At 32.0% G+C, this 17,136-nt stretch overlaps 1 protein-coding gene across 2 annotated transcripts in view; it reads left to right on the forward strand.

Annotated features, from left to right (window-relative positions):
* The first annotated feature begins 4,628 nt into the window (after positions 1-4,628).
* The window catches only part of LOC143223771 (ADP-ribosylhydrolase ARH3-like), a 34,245-nt gene continuing 21,737 nt past the window's right edge, over positions 4,629-17,136 (forward strand). Inside the window, exons 1-3 of one of the 2 annotated variants that reach the window (XM_076452178.1) lie at positions 4,629-5,015; positions 6,862-6,961; positions 11,672-11,885. In XM_076452178.1, coding sequence (XP_076308293.1) covers positions 4,853-5,015; positions 6,862-6,961; positions 11,672-11,885 — 477 coding nt within the window. In that variant the 5' untranslated portion in view covers positions 4,629-4,852. The remainder of the gene's footprint in view (positions 5,016-6,861; positions 6,962-11,671; positions 11,886-17,136) is intronic. The other variant, XM_076452179.1, reaches the window with a different exon arrangement.

The following is a 17,136-nucleotide window of genomic DNA, read 5'->3' on the forward strand; positions in this document are numbered from 1 at the left end:
AATACTAAAAATGAATTTTTAAACAAATTAACGTTACTACTGAGCTCTTTCAGACAATAAAGATCAAGATAAACACGTTACAAGACCGTCAAATCGATATTTTGTAAAACCACGTTAAGAATTGCAAGACATGTTATGTTGTAGTCTTCTAGTCGGACAGAGGTAACTGTATATTCTTACGTAACTAATAGGCCCGGAATGGCCAGTGGGTTAGGGCATTCGACTAGTAATCTGAGGGTCACAGGTTCGAATCCCCGTCACACCAAACATGCTCGAACTTTCAGCCGTGGGAGCGTTATAATGTTATAGTCAATCCCACTATTCGTTGGTAAAAGAGTAGCCCAATAGTTGACGGTGGGTGGTGATGACTAGTTTCTTTCCCTCTGGTCTTACACTGCTAAATTAGATACGGCTAGCGCAGATAGCCCTCGAGTAGCTTTGCGCGAAATTAAAAAAAAATGAAATTATAAAATTAATAAAATAATATTGCATGTTTGTGATATTTATTCACGAAAATACTTCAAGCCATTGCATTATGGTATTCTTAAGTAGGCCGATAACCTTAGAAGTGAAAATAATAACTACATTAACAAGATGTTCGACACAAAATATTATGCTAAGTTGAAAACTAAGTTCGCTCTGGACAGGACAGAATGTAGATAGCCTACTGTATGACTTTGTGGTAAAACAAACAGAAACTGTATTTTGTAAATGAATTATTTGAAGGAAAAATACGAGTACTGGGTACAGTTTGACAAAAACAATTACCTATTGAAAGCAAAAAGACACAACACACAATTCGACTGGGTGGATAAAAAGAGCAAGAAACAGCGTTCATATTGAAAGTCTCTAAGCTTTCAAAGACATCTCCAAAGCTTTTACTTAAAAATTTGAAAATTTCTAACTTAATTTGTTAACTTGTCTTATTTGTAAATATTCTCTTGATTTATTCCAGGATAAGGCATTATATACAAGATTATATAATGCCATATATTTCAAAGTGTGCAGACATCACCCATGTAATTGTCAATCACCAAAAGGGGCGATTGTCCTTAAAACCAATACTTGATTGTTTAATAGCTATTCTGCAAATCAGAGAAACGTGTTTGGTACGTTGATTCCCAAACAAAACTGTTTAGTATTCTCTTTTTTTAATTTCGAATAGATATTTGAATTCCTTTTGGTATCTAGAATCTGAGCTGCCAAGTAGTGTGCCAGAATTTATTCTATTTTTCAAATTGTAAGGAAGTAAAACCTAAATGCTCGTCCAAAATGCGGTAGTAGGCATACATGTTGTAAGATAAAACTACTGTTTTTTCAGCTTCATAAAGTCATTTTATTTCTGAAGTTATCACTAGTTCTATCGACATAGATGGCCTAGAAAGAGTCAATGAAACTTAATTGTTGCTGTAGTTTGGCAAAGTGCAATAACTTTCTGAATACGAACACTTCCATTATCTTCTGCTGGAGGGTTGCCGACCCTTAAACTCTGAATATTTATAGTCAAACACTGTTTAAAGATGAGTTATTTTGGCAGTAGAGTGTGTTCTTTCTAGGTTAACAGATTGAGTCATTTATTGCAGTACATTTTTTTGGCTCTACCTTGAATACTATAAACCGTGACGCCTCTCTTTAGCTTACCTAATATCGTCTATCTAAATATGGTCTCATCGACTCATAAACTGAGTTATTACACAATATGCATAAAAAATATTTGTGAAAAATCTTGGGCGAGGTGAAAATGTTGACTCATATATACTAGAAAGTAAAATAAACACTGTTCTTGAATAATATATTTCTCTTTGCCTGCTTATTTTTATCTTCACTAACTTGACAGGCCCTTTAAAACTTTTTGAAAGCTTATTTGTTTATTAACCGACGGTAAGTCTTTCTTACACATCACAACTCTGACTTTCTACAATAAGTAATCACATTGTTTCCCTGTTTTATATTTGTGATGACAATACTGTTAGTGCTAAATCACTGGCATCTATTCTAAAATGAATGAATATTCAAGAATTGAGTATACTAATACAGAAGTAGGAAGTAATTGATTCTTTATTCAATTTATTGATTGTTGCTTATTCACAGTCGTTAGCCCATCTAAACTTATTTGGCTTTTTGAGTAATTTTGTAGAGGATGTGTTATGTTAAAGAACGATCTTACCAAATCATGATAGTAAGAGCACAATCTAAGTATTTTGGTGTTGGCTAATTCAAAATAGTAAATTGTACCATGATATACAGATACTCCCTTTCTTCTGACTTTGTTTTCAATGAAACCAGTATGATGATAAAACAATTCACACTTTCCTGTACTCAGTTTAAGGTTTTCTTTCTTAAGCTGATCCAAACTTTCTTTAGACCATTATAAGCATTATCAAGAGTCCTCCCATGGATAGTAGTGTCACACAAGAAGATGTAAACGACGTTTCAGGGTAGTAGGACGACAGGACACTAAATATTTCAATGAAATATAGCAGGCGTATTATGTAGCCCAAATAACAACAGTTTGTCACATTCCATTCTCTTCAGTACCTCGCTGGTAGAGCAGTAAGTCTTAGGATTTACAATGCTAAAACCAGGGCTCGATTTCCCTCGATGGGCAGAGCAAGTAGCCCTATGTGGCTTTGCTATAAGAAAATTACACAAAATACATATTCTCTGCAGTAAAGACCATTTTTCTCTGCTGCTTCACCGACATTCTTTTGTTAATATACACTTTTCAGATCCATTGTTTAAACACATTTTGATTTAGACATAGCATTGAAAGTAGAATCGATCTTCGGTAGTGGATAGGCATCCCTCTTTATGACTTCATTCACCTTCTCATAGCACATGATGAAGTTCTTTTTTGATGTCCGAGGACCAGTTCTACTCTTTGTTCCTTCATGGCTTTTATCTCTGTAAGAGTCTCTCCTTGTTTTGCAAATTAGAGTTATCTGACTAACTGATGTATTGGTGCTGCATCTCCAGTATCAATCTTGTGAGATATTTTACTTTAATAACCTTAACCATGAGCTCAGCTGGAGATTTACCAGGTATGAATCTATGAGGGCACACTGGAGTATTTGTTGTGTGACAGCACAGTCAATAGACGTAATTTTATTTTTAACAAATCCTGATATGAACTGTGAAGTTATTTGAATGTAGTTTCATCTCGAATCCATAACTCCACATGAAGTCAGTACCGAACATACCCTCTTCCTTGAAGTCAGTTACCCACTCGACTCGTAATCCGAGGGTCGTGGGTTCGAATATCGGTCACACCAAACATGCTCGCCCTTTCAGCCTTTTGGAGTTGGTGGTGGATGGTGATGACTAGCTACCTTTCCTCTAGTCGTACACTACTAGATTATGGACGGCTAGCTTAGATATCCCTCGTGTAGCTATGCGCGAAATTTAAAAATAAAGCAAACCAGTTACCCATATATCATGAGGTGAAGAGATATGTCTTTCAATAAAAGTAGTTATAATATTGTTGTTTATTATTCCAACCTTTCACTATGGAAATGATTTTATAAACTAAGTTTTCATTGTACCTTCCCACCGTAGTTCACTGGTTTGTTGGTTGGCAAATGTCGACTTGCTCAACTAAGCGCTGGGACTGAATTTGTTACTGTCATGAGTGGATTAGTCCAAGAGGGTCATCCAATAGGAGTTAGCACAGCAGTAGTGGTAGTAGATGTAGATCAAATTAGTTCTTTTATTACATATCTGGTAGTAAATGGTGTTTTTTTGTGGAACGTTTACGCCAATGCAGAAAGAGGTGTAACTGATTCAATCCTTGTATTTAATAATTTATTTTATAAATGCTTTATTCTGTCTCTTATATGAATAGTGCTCCAATCATACTGTGTTTGTTGTATTCCAGCTGGCTTGAAGAACTCTAGATTGAGCGAAACCCGTCGTCAGCAATGGACATGAAAAATACGATGTGATTACAATACTATTTTTATATTTTATTTTAATTATTGAAAATCCCTAAGAGTCCAGATAAAGAGTGTAGTGTTTAAAATGTAATAGGCCTGATACTAATGTCACATCACAAGCGTGATAACTGTCTGCTGTTAAGCACAAAACGACAAAAGGAACTATTTGTGCTGTGCTCACCACGAGCATTGAAACCAGATTTTTAGAGATTAGATCTCTAAGCTGTACTGCTAAGCATCTTTGGAGCGGTAAAAAATATATGATACAGGTCAACAACACTATATTTCCTACATACACTACTGATGAAGCCTTTCGCTCAATACCAAGGGTCAAAATTTTGACAGGAATAAATCAGTTATAGTAGTTGTTGAGATTATTTATATCACCAACTACTTAAATAACAACTCTCTGAGGTTCTTGAAGTGTAATTACTCATTATTATAAATTATATTTCACTTATAATTGATTAATGAATAAAAGTCCAGGCTTTTTGACAGCTGATTTCATGTAGGTATGATATTATATTTAGGAGGGTCGGGTAGGCGATGCATTTTACTTTTTAGTTTAGAATTCGTCCTCTCAAGCAGAGAGTTTGTTAATGTACAGTTACTTGTTAGTTATTTCTTTGAACTTTTTAACAAGTTATTTGGTAATATCCCCTTTCTTTTGGTAACTTATCAAAAGATATACGTGGTTTTAAAAAAGTGAAGTGACACTGTGCGATGTTCGCTAAGTTCAATATAAGATAAAACAGATGACATTGTTAGTTATATGAATGGCTTGTGTATGTAAGTGAAGAGCTGAAAATAGTTGCAGAAGAATTTTATTCCCATTTAATATCACTATTATTTTAGTGAAATTTATAATTTTCTCTCCCAACCATCAGATAAGTCATATAAAAACTGAAACGAAAGTCAAGATGTCTGCTGTTTCAACACTTATAACTGGAAAATTTCGAGGTTGTTTGGTGGGCTCACTTTTGGGAGATTGTCTTGGAGCACCCTTTGAGGGAGATTTTCCTGTGTCCAAAACTGTTCTCACAAAATATTTCACAAATGTACTGACAAACGAAAGTGATAAGGGTATGTTTTGATGTTCATATTACTATTAGTTATTACATGGGGTAACGATGTAACGTAGTTATATAAATACGTAAATGTGCTTTAGGGACATTATTGGTCAGTCTAGGCTGTTCCATTTGCTTAACTAACTAAATTAAAACAACAACAACACTCAAAACCAACCCTTGTAATTTAAGTACTTTTAAATTTTCAAACCTTTTCTCTAATTAACAGCATTTACCACATTTAAAGATAAGCTATTCCAAGGTAAAGGTCAACCACCCTGTTAGTGTTAATGTTAAAAGGATATTGCTGAATGAGCTGAAGATGATTCCTGCCCTTCCAGAATTTGTACTTGTGTCCATAATCGTTCCATTTTCACTAGTTAATAGTAATTTATCATGAAAAAAAGATACATCAACATTATCAATTCTCTTTACAGTATTAAACACTTCAATCAGATACTCTTTTTTTTTCCATTACAGGTATCATTCTAGCAACCATTTACAATAATTCAATGTCCTTCCTAAGGTAAGAAGTCCAAGAGTGAACACAGTATGCTTAATCAGTAAATATGCCCTAATCATTGACTTATATGATGGAAATTATAACCTCTTTAGTCCTCTGCTGGTACAGCTGTAAGTTTACTGGATTTACAACGCTAAAATAAGGGTTCGATTCCCCTCGGTGGGCTCAGCAGATAGCTCGATGTGGCCTTGCTGTAAGAAAACACATGCATAACCTCTTTAGAATTGCACTCGGTATCTCTTTAGATACAACATAAAAATTTCAAATAACTTAGTAGTTCAAATTCAAACCAAAACCAGTCAAATAGAGGCAGTAACAACACTTGTTTTAGTAGTAGCAGCACTAACCGAAGATCAGTAGATATTAACCTTTATTATAATCCTAATAATACAGTTAAGTTGTAGTAATATAATGTACTGATATAGTGAATTATTTTATTTACATTTTTTATATTATTACCGTTCCTACTGTTACTCACAAACTTTAGGTCCTAAGGAACCTCTGCTGTTTTGTAGTTATCCAATATGGGCAGTGTGTGATATATACAATTGTTTGATGAAATAGTAAATAACCTTGGCTACATTCTGCAACAGAAAGAAATAAGATGCTGGTTAGATTTACCATGTTCTGAATTAGAAGTGTAGAAAAATGTACAGATATTAGATGTGTACTATATAATAAATAATAACATCTGGTCAAAGTTATGTACTTAGAATTTGGCCATGAGTGTAGATAATTAAATATAGTTTTTTATGTTTCTACTTATAAAAATTAAAATACATTTTTTTTTCAGTTTGGTATCTTTGCTGTTAATGTTACTTCCAACCACAAACACAATAAAATATGAAATTTGCTAAGCTTAAGAAATTTAGATTAGTTCAAAATAGAAGTTATAAGTTAACAATGCAGTTAAATCTTTATAATACTGGCACATGTAAATGAAATAAGTGTAGTTATAACTTGTATAGTAAGGAACAACATGTAAAAGTAGCATATATTAAGGAGCACTAAAAACTAGTTCCTGTCTTAAATAACCTAGTAATACTTTAATAATATTAATAGTAATACATTTTGTTGGGTTGTTCATGTTTGGACTTGTCTTCTTACCTTTCAAAATTTGTATTAAATGGCAGAATGTAACAAAAAGTACTGTTTGTTGTAGGTTGTACACTTTTTTGTCTCAAGAAACATATAATTTCATTCAGATGTAGGATTTCACCACTTTGTGCATATTTTTTTTTATACAGAAATAAGCATTTATAGTTTTAAGTTTCATATTTATGATGTAATTTAACAAAAAAGTGTTTACACAAGCATATGTGGTTTTCCCACCCTCTAGGACCTCTAAAGCCATATACAGATGACACAGCAATGACCAGATCAGTTGCTCAATCTTTGATTGAAAGAAGAATGTTGGATTGTCAGGATATGGCTAAAAGGTATGTAGTTGATTTCTGAAAGAACGTTTCCTTGGTGAAAGACCAGTTCTTTGCATTTATATACAAGACAACATTGTAAATTTGTAATGTATGAATGCTAGGGCATGTTTTATTCTTGTGGTAGTTCATGGTTGTTTGAATGGACTATTGTTTGATTGTGTATTATGAATTTTTGTTCATTATACTATTAAAAAATTTGATAATAGGTTAAACATTGTTATTGTACTAGTTTTGTTTCTAAACTTTTGTATATTTGAGTAAATGTAAAACCTTCTAATAATGTATTCATTATACACCTCTATATAAAGCTGTGATTAATTCTTTGACTAAACAGTGAAGTGACTTATTAAGATACATTATTTTAGAACATTTTGTCAGTTTATTATTATCTAGATATGACTGTATTTTTAAAATTTACCTTACATGTGTATATAAACTTCTGTAACAACTGTAACAACCAGTTGTATATTCTCTCACAGAAATAAATATGGCTACATGTACAGCTATGTCATAGCATTAGTACGTAATATTAATAATCACGACAAGTTCGAGCTATGAAAGGCATTACGTTCACAAACACAAGGTTGATGTTTATCAGCCAGTTGTAGAAAGATGTTATGTTAATTAATGACAAATGTGTAGAAATCTTAAAACTTGTAATCGTAAATGATGTTAAATGAATATTCAGTAATTTGATAATGAGCTACCACTAATATAAGTAAGGCTGGTATACCAATTACCATTGTATCATAGCATTAAGTAAGGCTGGTATACCAATTACCATTGTATCATAGCATTAAGTAAGGCTGGTATACCAATTACCATTGTATCATAGCATTAAGTAAGGCTGGTATACCAATTACCATTGTATCATAGCATTAAGTAAGGCTGGTATACCAATTACCATTGTATCATAGCATTAAGTAAGGCTGGTATACCAATTACCATTGCATCATAGCATTAAGTAAGGCTGGTATACCAATTACCATTGTATCATAGCATTAAGTAAGGCTGGTATACCAATTACCATTGTATCATAGCATTAAGTTGTTTACAGTAATGAGAGATATGGCATCAGATTTTCATGTCATTATATTTATTACAGTTTAACATGTTCTATCACATAAAGTATAAATCTATGTGGTATAATTTTTATAGCAATATTTTAATAGTATGCAATTCCACACTAAAGTTATTCATTATGAACTGAACAAATGAGTTGAATCATGCTATTCAGTTTATAACAGATAATAAATAATTTATGAGAAAATTATTTTAAACAACTGAAAGAAAATTTACTATTTATCCTATTTTAAGTGTTTTTTTTACATTTAACTTAATAAAAACACTTAAAGCTGAATGTTTGGAAATTACCCTCATCTGTTTGACTTATTTATAAACAGCTGGTAGACAACTTTTAGAGAGGGTGATGAGAAATGTGAACTACTTTTGATCAGTTGTTTAGTTCTCATAATACCTGTTTTATTGTAATTCTAAGCCTAATCTCATACTTTCTCAAGCCATGCCAGTGTTAAATATGTGAAATTGAGGTATCCAGAAAAGTTTGAGTATTGAAGCCAACCATTATTGTTTTTAACAAATTTATATGGTTTTAATAGTAATTGTAAATTCAGGATGAATTTAGATGTTTTTTTTAGAATTTACATTACAAGTAATTTTCATGTAATTTAAAGGACAAATGATAATGAAAACTGGTTAAATTATCTGCATTACATACAATAGGTTTTTAAAGATGTATTATTTTTTCAGAAATGAAATGTATGTATTAAAGATACATTACACACTTAATCCTTTCATAATGGGTCACAGTTCAAAGGCTGTTTTCTTGTTTGTTGACCTGCTTTCAAAAATTTATTAAACTGCTATTTTTCTGAATTTATGTTTATGTTTGGAATCAAATTGTAGATTATAATTCAAACTTTAATATTATGTATGAGTTAAATATAAAAAACCACTCAAATGTAGATTTTAATGAGTGGTGGTATGTTAAATGTAGTGCTGTTTGAAATGTCAGAATACTAAGTCTTTAGTTTTGTACAAATCAGGAACTCAAATTACTGATATTATTATGCTAGAATGTGAAAGAAGAACATTGTATCTTTTTATTTTGCTGACTGGCCCTGTTCAATTCTTTCCATTTTTGGAAATGGTCCCTTATATACACTTATTTCAATATATGACATGTGAGTAACCAATCAACAGCTTAGAATGTCCACAGAATGGTTTTCCCCACCATTTTAATCTTTCAAAAAGGTATGCATTCTTTTGATCCAAGATTTCAGTGAGGTAGATTGTCTTTGGTCTGCTTGAATTTTCATATTCTTTAAAATCTAATATATCTTAGTTACTAAGCTTAATAAATTGTAGTGTAATTCTGTGATACGAGTGTACTTATTTATAATTTTTTATTATTCATCTGTGTGTGTTTCTATTGTTTGGTATCCTCCATGTGTGAAATTTCAAAAGGTGTAGCGACCTATGTTTAGTGGTAGCTGAGTGTACTTATTTATAATTTTTTATTATTCATCTGTGTGTGTTTCTATTGTTTGATATCCTCCATGTGTGAAATTTCAAAAGGCGTAGCGACCTATGTTTAGTGGTAGCTGAGTACAAAGGTCATAACAAGAAGAGATAATTGTTTGTTTTACTTCTTGACTTATTGTTCTGTATTTAAAAAAATATAAGTTTAATAATTTGTTACTAAACAATAATAACCTATACACATATATATGTGTGTAATAATTGAAATATCGCTCATTAATCATCTATTCTACTTTCATCTTAAGAATAAGAAAGGGGAGATGTTAGCCTCATGAATTATTCTAAAATGGTGCCTGTCTTCCTATTTTAAACCTTTGTCAATGCAACTTATATAATGTTAGCTAGGCATGACTGGAAAGTCAGTATAATAAAAAAAGTAATAAATATATGTGTAAATATGTAGTGTTATGAGACTTAAGATACTTAATCTAAATATTTGTATTTTTCTGTTATAATATGTAGTCATTCTAGCATGAGAAAAGCATAATTTATATTTCTAATTTTTTATGATGGTTATGAGTTTGGTCAAGTGACAGATCCCACGTAGCTAGAGTATAGAAAATTACAAAATATAAAGTCTTACTGAAAACATTTTAAATGTATTTAAGAGGTTTTATAGATTACACAAATAATATTTAAGATTTTTGAGATGAATAACAGTTTTTTTTAATCATAACATGAAATTGCTTTGCACTCAGTCTTGTAATGAAACAGACTTTATTTTAATGAACAAATCTTTAGTAGAAATATTTCAGTAAGAAATCTGATTCTTACATACAAAATACTTGAAGATGCACACGCTGTATCAAAAGTTGTTGTTCAAATACCTAACCTGTGGAAGTGTGTAGACAAACTTGTTTGTATTATACCAAGCCCATTCCCAAAGGGTTAAGAAGGTAATGTATCCTTGTTTTTAACAATTAAAGTCCATGCTAATTCTACTCTTCCATCACCACCAAGTATAAAAATAGCCACATAACTAAATTAGAAATAGAATGGCCCCTCTAAAAACCTGTTTGAAGACTTCAGTTTTCATGATTCTCAGTTTCAATTCTCATAAAATAATGTAATTTTATAGGAGTTATCATCATTAGTGCATCCAGTGCCTTGTAGTTTTAAGAATTATAGTGTTGCAGTTATGACAGTGCCTGAGAAGTCACTTAGCTTGGTCAGTAAACTTCTCACAAATTTGTATCTGTCTACTTACTGGTATAATGTAATGAATAATACTTTTTGTTCTTTAGTTTAAGAAAAGTTCGGATATCATATGCCAAGGTATAGCTAAACTAAATAAATATGGTAACAAGAGAAATGTAAAGGGACAGCTTTTAATGAATAATTATTAGATATATTTAGGTAGTGTATGATTAATGAATAATTATTAGATATATTTAGGTAGTGTATGACCTGACAATTGAAATTTTAGGTAGTGTATGATTAATGAATAATTAAAATACCATTTATTCTTATTTTATATTAGATATTTTTATAATAATGAAACTGATTCACTAGGGGGCTTAATTCAAACGGTCCTGTTGCAACTGCATGCCTTATGCTACTGTTCCATTTTCATTTTTCATTATGATTTTTCAACACATTATTTTAATTGAAATGTCAGGAATTGGGATTAATTTTATTTTTGGTAGAAGATCTTTATCAATATTGATTCTTCAAAAAATTGAAAGTATTGATGATTCTACAGGGTGTTCGGAAAGTCACTGTGCAGTTTTGTAATCATATTTTATTCAGTCTATTTCAAGCCAGCAACTGATAGCGGTGTTTAGAGACAAAATAAGAAGGATCCAAGCCTGTATTGATGCCAACGAGGGGTCACTTTCAACATTGTTTATAATTGTCATTCATATTTACCTCCTGTATTCTATATTGAAATTCTTTAATAAATATATAAGTGACTTTCCGAACACCCTGAAGTATTAGAATAATCTCATCTTCAGATCAAACTAATTCAAAACTCTGATTGATTTATTAACCTTTCCTTTACATTTTGAATATGTTATTGTTCAAGTTTTATTTCTAGTGTATTGTATGTTTAATAATTTAATGTGTAAGTGGGTTTAAAAGTAAAGGAGTCAGAGATTTATTTTTTGTTGTTATTGTATTTATTATTATTTCATTGGAATTTTATAGGTTTACAGAGGAATATTTCAAGCAGCCTAAACGAGGGTATGGATTTAATGTTGTTGATGTGTTTAAAGCATTAAAAGCAAGAAATTACGATAATGTATTTCAACCAGCAAAGGAGTTGTTTTCTGGGTGCGGTTCATATGGCAATGGAGCAGCCATGCGGGTGGCACCTGTAGCATTGTTTTGTTATAAGCAGGATAAAGAAACCCTTATAAAGGTAAGACTTGTTCATACATTGATGACTAGTCATGTAGTCACTTTATGATAACAACAACTGAATAATTGTAAGTATGTGCCAAGTTTCAAAAAGCTAGTTGTTTATTATAAAATTTACTTCTTTCAGATGTGTACATAAAATACAAGAAATTTTTATTCACATACTTTAGTTCTTAATATTAGCTAAAAGTATGTAATAGAAATTTTTATTCATCTTGGTTCTTTGAACTGAAAGAAAGGATATGAAGTTCATGCAGAGAAGTTTAAGTTAAACAACCATCTCATGAGAAAAGTATATTGTTTTACTTTGTAAGTCAGTAGCTTTCTGTGTAGAACAGTGGTGCCCATCCTTATTTTATAGAACACACCCTATCAATTATGTCTTGTTACCTCCTTCATCGTATATTAGAATGAAATAAGTCTTAAGATAGTACACAGTAGAAGCCAAACAGTTGCAGTTTACTCACTAGTTTAGTGTAAAACATGGACTTGAACGTGGGATAAGGTGAAGTCCATTTTTGGCTGAATTGTTAATGCAGCAACATAGAAATTACACTGTATTTAAAAGTGAGATTGCAGAAAATACAGACTCTCCACACCTGTCTCCATTCCTGATGTCACACATTTTTATGTCAACAAGGTTCTAAAATATTAAGGGATGTGGCCTTCTATATGAAATCACTTTTCCCTTTAGGTTTGGTTAAGATATCCCCTATATTGTTGGGTTTATCACTTCCTCCACTTCATCCAGATTTGTTTCTCTTCCCTGATGCTTTCCTTCAGTGTTGAGGTGTGTGGGTCATTCAGCAGGAGGCTTTAGGACAAACGTCTATGGACTAAGGGCTTAACCATCTTAATGTCTTGGTTTTTCTGGCAGTACAACATATTGGTTCACTTTCTTCCTCTAGTCTGGATTTGATTAAGCATGTTTCATTTCAAATATTTGATGATGGCGGCTTATTTCACTTGCCAAGGGGACATTCATTCTTGTTCCCTTTGTGGTAGACAGTGAATCTCTTTTTGTCCTTTTGCCATATATTTTTTAACCAGTGTTGAACCAGTCAACACAAATCTCCCACCTGTTTGATTAAGGTGTACCTGTTCCCTCACTCATTTCATTTTGGTTGCACTACGTCAGTGTTGTGGCTAAAAATGTGTGCCCTTGTTGGTTGTTCTGCTTCTTACTATTGCACTATCTCTCAATGTCTTTATGCCGAGGATATTATTGTGTTAAGGTTGTTCTGGTCTGTTTGATTTTAGTGGGACATATGTGTATTTCATTCTTCTCACATATGCTATGTTTACAGATTGGTGGTAGGATTTCTCTCTTCAATTGGCTGAACTTGTGGTAAAGACAGTATGATCCTCTTTCCTACCTCTGCATGGGTGTTGGTTTCTGGCAGTTGATTTACTAACAGTATGATCCACATTCTATCTCCATATGGATGTCAGTTCCCAATGGTCAACCTTTAGATGCAAATGACCAGATGTGTTGGGTCTGTTTTGCCTTAGCCACTTTACACCCTATTGCACATTGAAATTGTAGTATATCATGGTTAAGATTGTCTTTCATTTCAATGTGCTCCTCAGAATGTTTTGTCCCGATCTGTCACACATTTTCTACATCTGGGTGAAGAGTACTTGTTTCATCTCCTGTGTGTAATCTTCTTGTTTGACAATGTCCTTCAGATGCTTCTACTTTGTCCCTTACACAGGTTACACCACTATCTAATGTGGGATTGTCAACTAGTGCTTACATGTCTGCCTATGCTCAAAATAGTAGTTGGATATAATAGCATAAATGGAGTAATGTGAGTCACGTGTTTATGTGGGACTTCTATTGGTAGAGGTTTGTTACATGGTAATTTGCATGTGAGAATCAGTTAAACCATGTGAATTGAGGGTTGTGTGGCTTGCTGCATGCAAACAATTTTGCAAATAGAAGGCAGTACTGAACAAAAATAGTTATTTATGTGAGCAGAAGTAAATAGTTGTCAAAAATACATTTTCAGTGTAGGAAAATTATAACTATGGAATCTGTGCATGAGAATGATCATAGACTATATTGATAGAATGTTTTATTGATTGTAAGGGTTTTGAAGAATACAGTGATATTTATTATTTAAGAATTGTTGTATAAATAGTTGAACTTGTACCAATGAATAATTGAATATATTATGTCCACCTACAAGATAAATAAAAAAATTGGTAATTTAAAAACCTGCAAATAGGGATTGTAAAATAAGTAAGGAACAAATGCTGAAGGTACTGTAGACATTTTGGCTTCATGTTACCTGGAATTGTATTTAATGTAGTCAAGATAGGAGTTTGATTAACCTGAAGATGACCTAAGAAGGTAGAAACATTGTTTTGTATTTTATTCTAACTAATTTTAATATCCATACCAGCCATCTTGAGAATACAGGATAGAAGTTTGTAATTTGAGTAAATAAGGTTTACAGTATCTTGGGCTTTGTTTTCGAATTTTTCTTTATGACCACTAGTTGAAGGTTTTTAAATTACCAGTTTTATATGTCTTGTTTGCTGTGTTTTCTATGCTCAACAATGGGTAAAGGATTACTTGATATAGTACCTGACTTAATACATTGTAATGAATCAACATTACTAGGTTTCAAAGTGTTGTTTGAACGTTTACTGTTTAAGGTTGTTTTTGCTCAAACATACCACTAGGGTTTTGTGCAATTTCTTGTGATTTCTATTATGAACCAGTGTCGTGGTTCATAATATTATCAGTATTGAATGTCTGAGTAATATATTATAAAAAATTTACTGGGTGTTAGGCCCAAGAAATAAAAATTAAAGATACACATGACCATGCTGACAGAATTAGAATAATAGTTTTGATTTTAAACTATGGGCTTTCAGACCAAAATATGCTCTTGATTGAAATATTACTTATTATACAAGTTGTAGTGCTAGTATAGGCAGTATGTTTGTTGTCATGAAAAGATTATAATTCAACACTAAAGGCTATTCGTGTTTTATTTGAAGGCCTGATTCCACATATGTATGATTGGAGTTTACAAGTTATTTATTTGCAAATATAATCTGGTGATCCTGTGAATGAACAAAACTTGCATAGACCTGCATATATTTTTGTTAACGTGATGGATCAGTAAACATGTCGGGTTAATTCGAATATTTCAATGTTTCTCATGTAGATTAATTGTATATGGACAGTTTCAAAGCACATGTGAAAATAATACAATGTGCTCTGGATCGGTGGATAATTTCATTAATATGATCAGTCAGTTTATAGATAATAAGAAATGTGCAGTATATGGTTAGTTTTGTACATTTTTGTTATGACTGATATACTATTATATATTTGTTTTAATATTGATGGCTGTGTAAGTTAAGTTTATATTTAGAATGTCTTATTCTTTAACATTTCATATCTAGTAGAGATAAGTGATAACTTACCTTTTATCGTTCTTCACATTTTTTTGGTTTTTACCCAAAGCTGGTCCATTATTTTTGTGAGTGGGATGTTTTTACCTGTGACTTTAGTATCATTTGGGGTATCTCTGTTATTACATTCAGTTTGTTCCTTTTTGGTTGATCTTTAGTCCCTGTAGCTATTGTATTCTTTATTCAAATTTCTCACCTTTCCACCCCAGTGAGAACCAGTACTGCCAAAACTGGAATTGATCGTGTGATGGAATTGAATAGAGGGTGTCACGTGCGTCAGTGTTGTTTCTTGATGATTTTCATGCAAGATGCAAGTTGACTCGTGTTAATCATGAGGCACTTGGGAGCTCAAGGGTAGTGGCATGTGAAAAACTTTTACACATAGAGGGCAGCATCAGACAAGAGTAGATTTTTATGTGAGAGAAGGTAACTATCAGAAATATATTTTCAGTGTAGGAAAATTAAACCTTTTGCTGTATAAATTAAAACTGAAAAGTGATCAGTTTTGACTGTCATAAACAAATGTATAAACTACACTTGATTTGTATTTTCTGATAAAGTGCCAATAATTCTATCTTGGAACTTTATGCACATTTCAGACACAGTCAGTATATAACATGTTATCTATTTTTTACATTTCAAACTATGAGTGAAAATTAGACATAAAGCTTTCTTCAGTTCATTTGAAGTTACCTGGAAGTTGCAATACAGGTAAAAATGAGAATGAAGCCTGGGGAATTAAGAATGATATTTTTGCATACAAGATATCATAATTATGCATACAAGATGTCATAATTATGCTATTTTTTCTCATTTCACTGATGGACTGAACCTTCACAATTTTTTTTACTTACTGTTGTTATTTTCTAAAACCAATATTGAATGATCCTTTTCTTGATAGCCATAACCACATAAATTCTGATTACATTCGGAAACAAACAATTTAGACATTGTTGATGTCCTAAAGTCTTCTGCCTTTCGAAATCATCCTCTACACTTGTGTCTCCACAACAGGCAGTTGCCGTTCATTCTACATAGTTTCAACATTGTTGATGTCTTTCTCAGATTCCTTCAATAAAGTATTCCTTTTTTTATTTGTTTTTCAGTTAAATGGCTGAATACAGCCTGCTAGGATGACTAAATGATTATTAAAACATTTTGATTAGGAACTCTCTTTGGGGCCTTTAGAGATACTCTTACATTGAAGTACAGAACCTTAAAAAAAAACAGAAAAAAAAAGTCTTGTTCATTGCGTGTGTGTAGTTTTGATGTCTCTTGTTTAATATTTTCACATTCTCGAGTAAACTCAATAACACTATTTCATTTCATTGGTCCTTCCTTTGCTACTGATGGATGCAAGTTTACCGTCTGAATGCACTAGGGTTCTGTTATTACCATTAATGTGATCTGTCATGTTTCATAATACTACATCATTACATATGATTTATTTCACAAGTAAAGTAGAACTTAAGTATTTGTTAACTTCCAGAAACGCTGTTTCTGTGTGTGTATTTATTCCAAGTAAGGTTGTTAGGTATGTTGTTTGATGATTAAATACCTTGCTGTTAAATGTTTTCTGAGATGTCGCAAAAGAAGGTTTAATGAGATGAACAGTGATTTTAGTATAACTGTAGTTTAGTTGTGTTGAAGAGCTGGAAATAATATTTTGTGTCTAGTTAGGGAATTGGAAGTGGGTATTTAGTAGTTTGTGTATTTATAGTAAAGTATTTAAAATATAAATGATAATAACTTTTAATCAATTAATCCAAGACACTGTTAGATTGTCTGAAAAAATCAGGTTAATGTGTTTTGATTGGCAT

This window comes from Tachypleus tridentatus, chromosome 8, assembly GCF_004210375.1.
Source record: "Tachypleus tridentatus isolate NWPU-2018 chromosome 8, ASM421037v1, whole genome shotgun sequence".
In the NCBI taxonomy this organism is placed as follows: domain Eukaryota; kingdom Metazoa; phylum Arthropoda; class Merostomata; order Xiphosura; family Limulidae; genus Tachypleus; species Tachypleus tridentatus.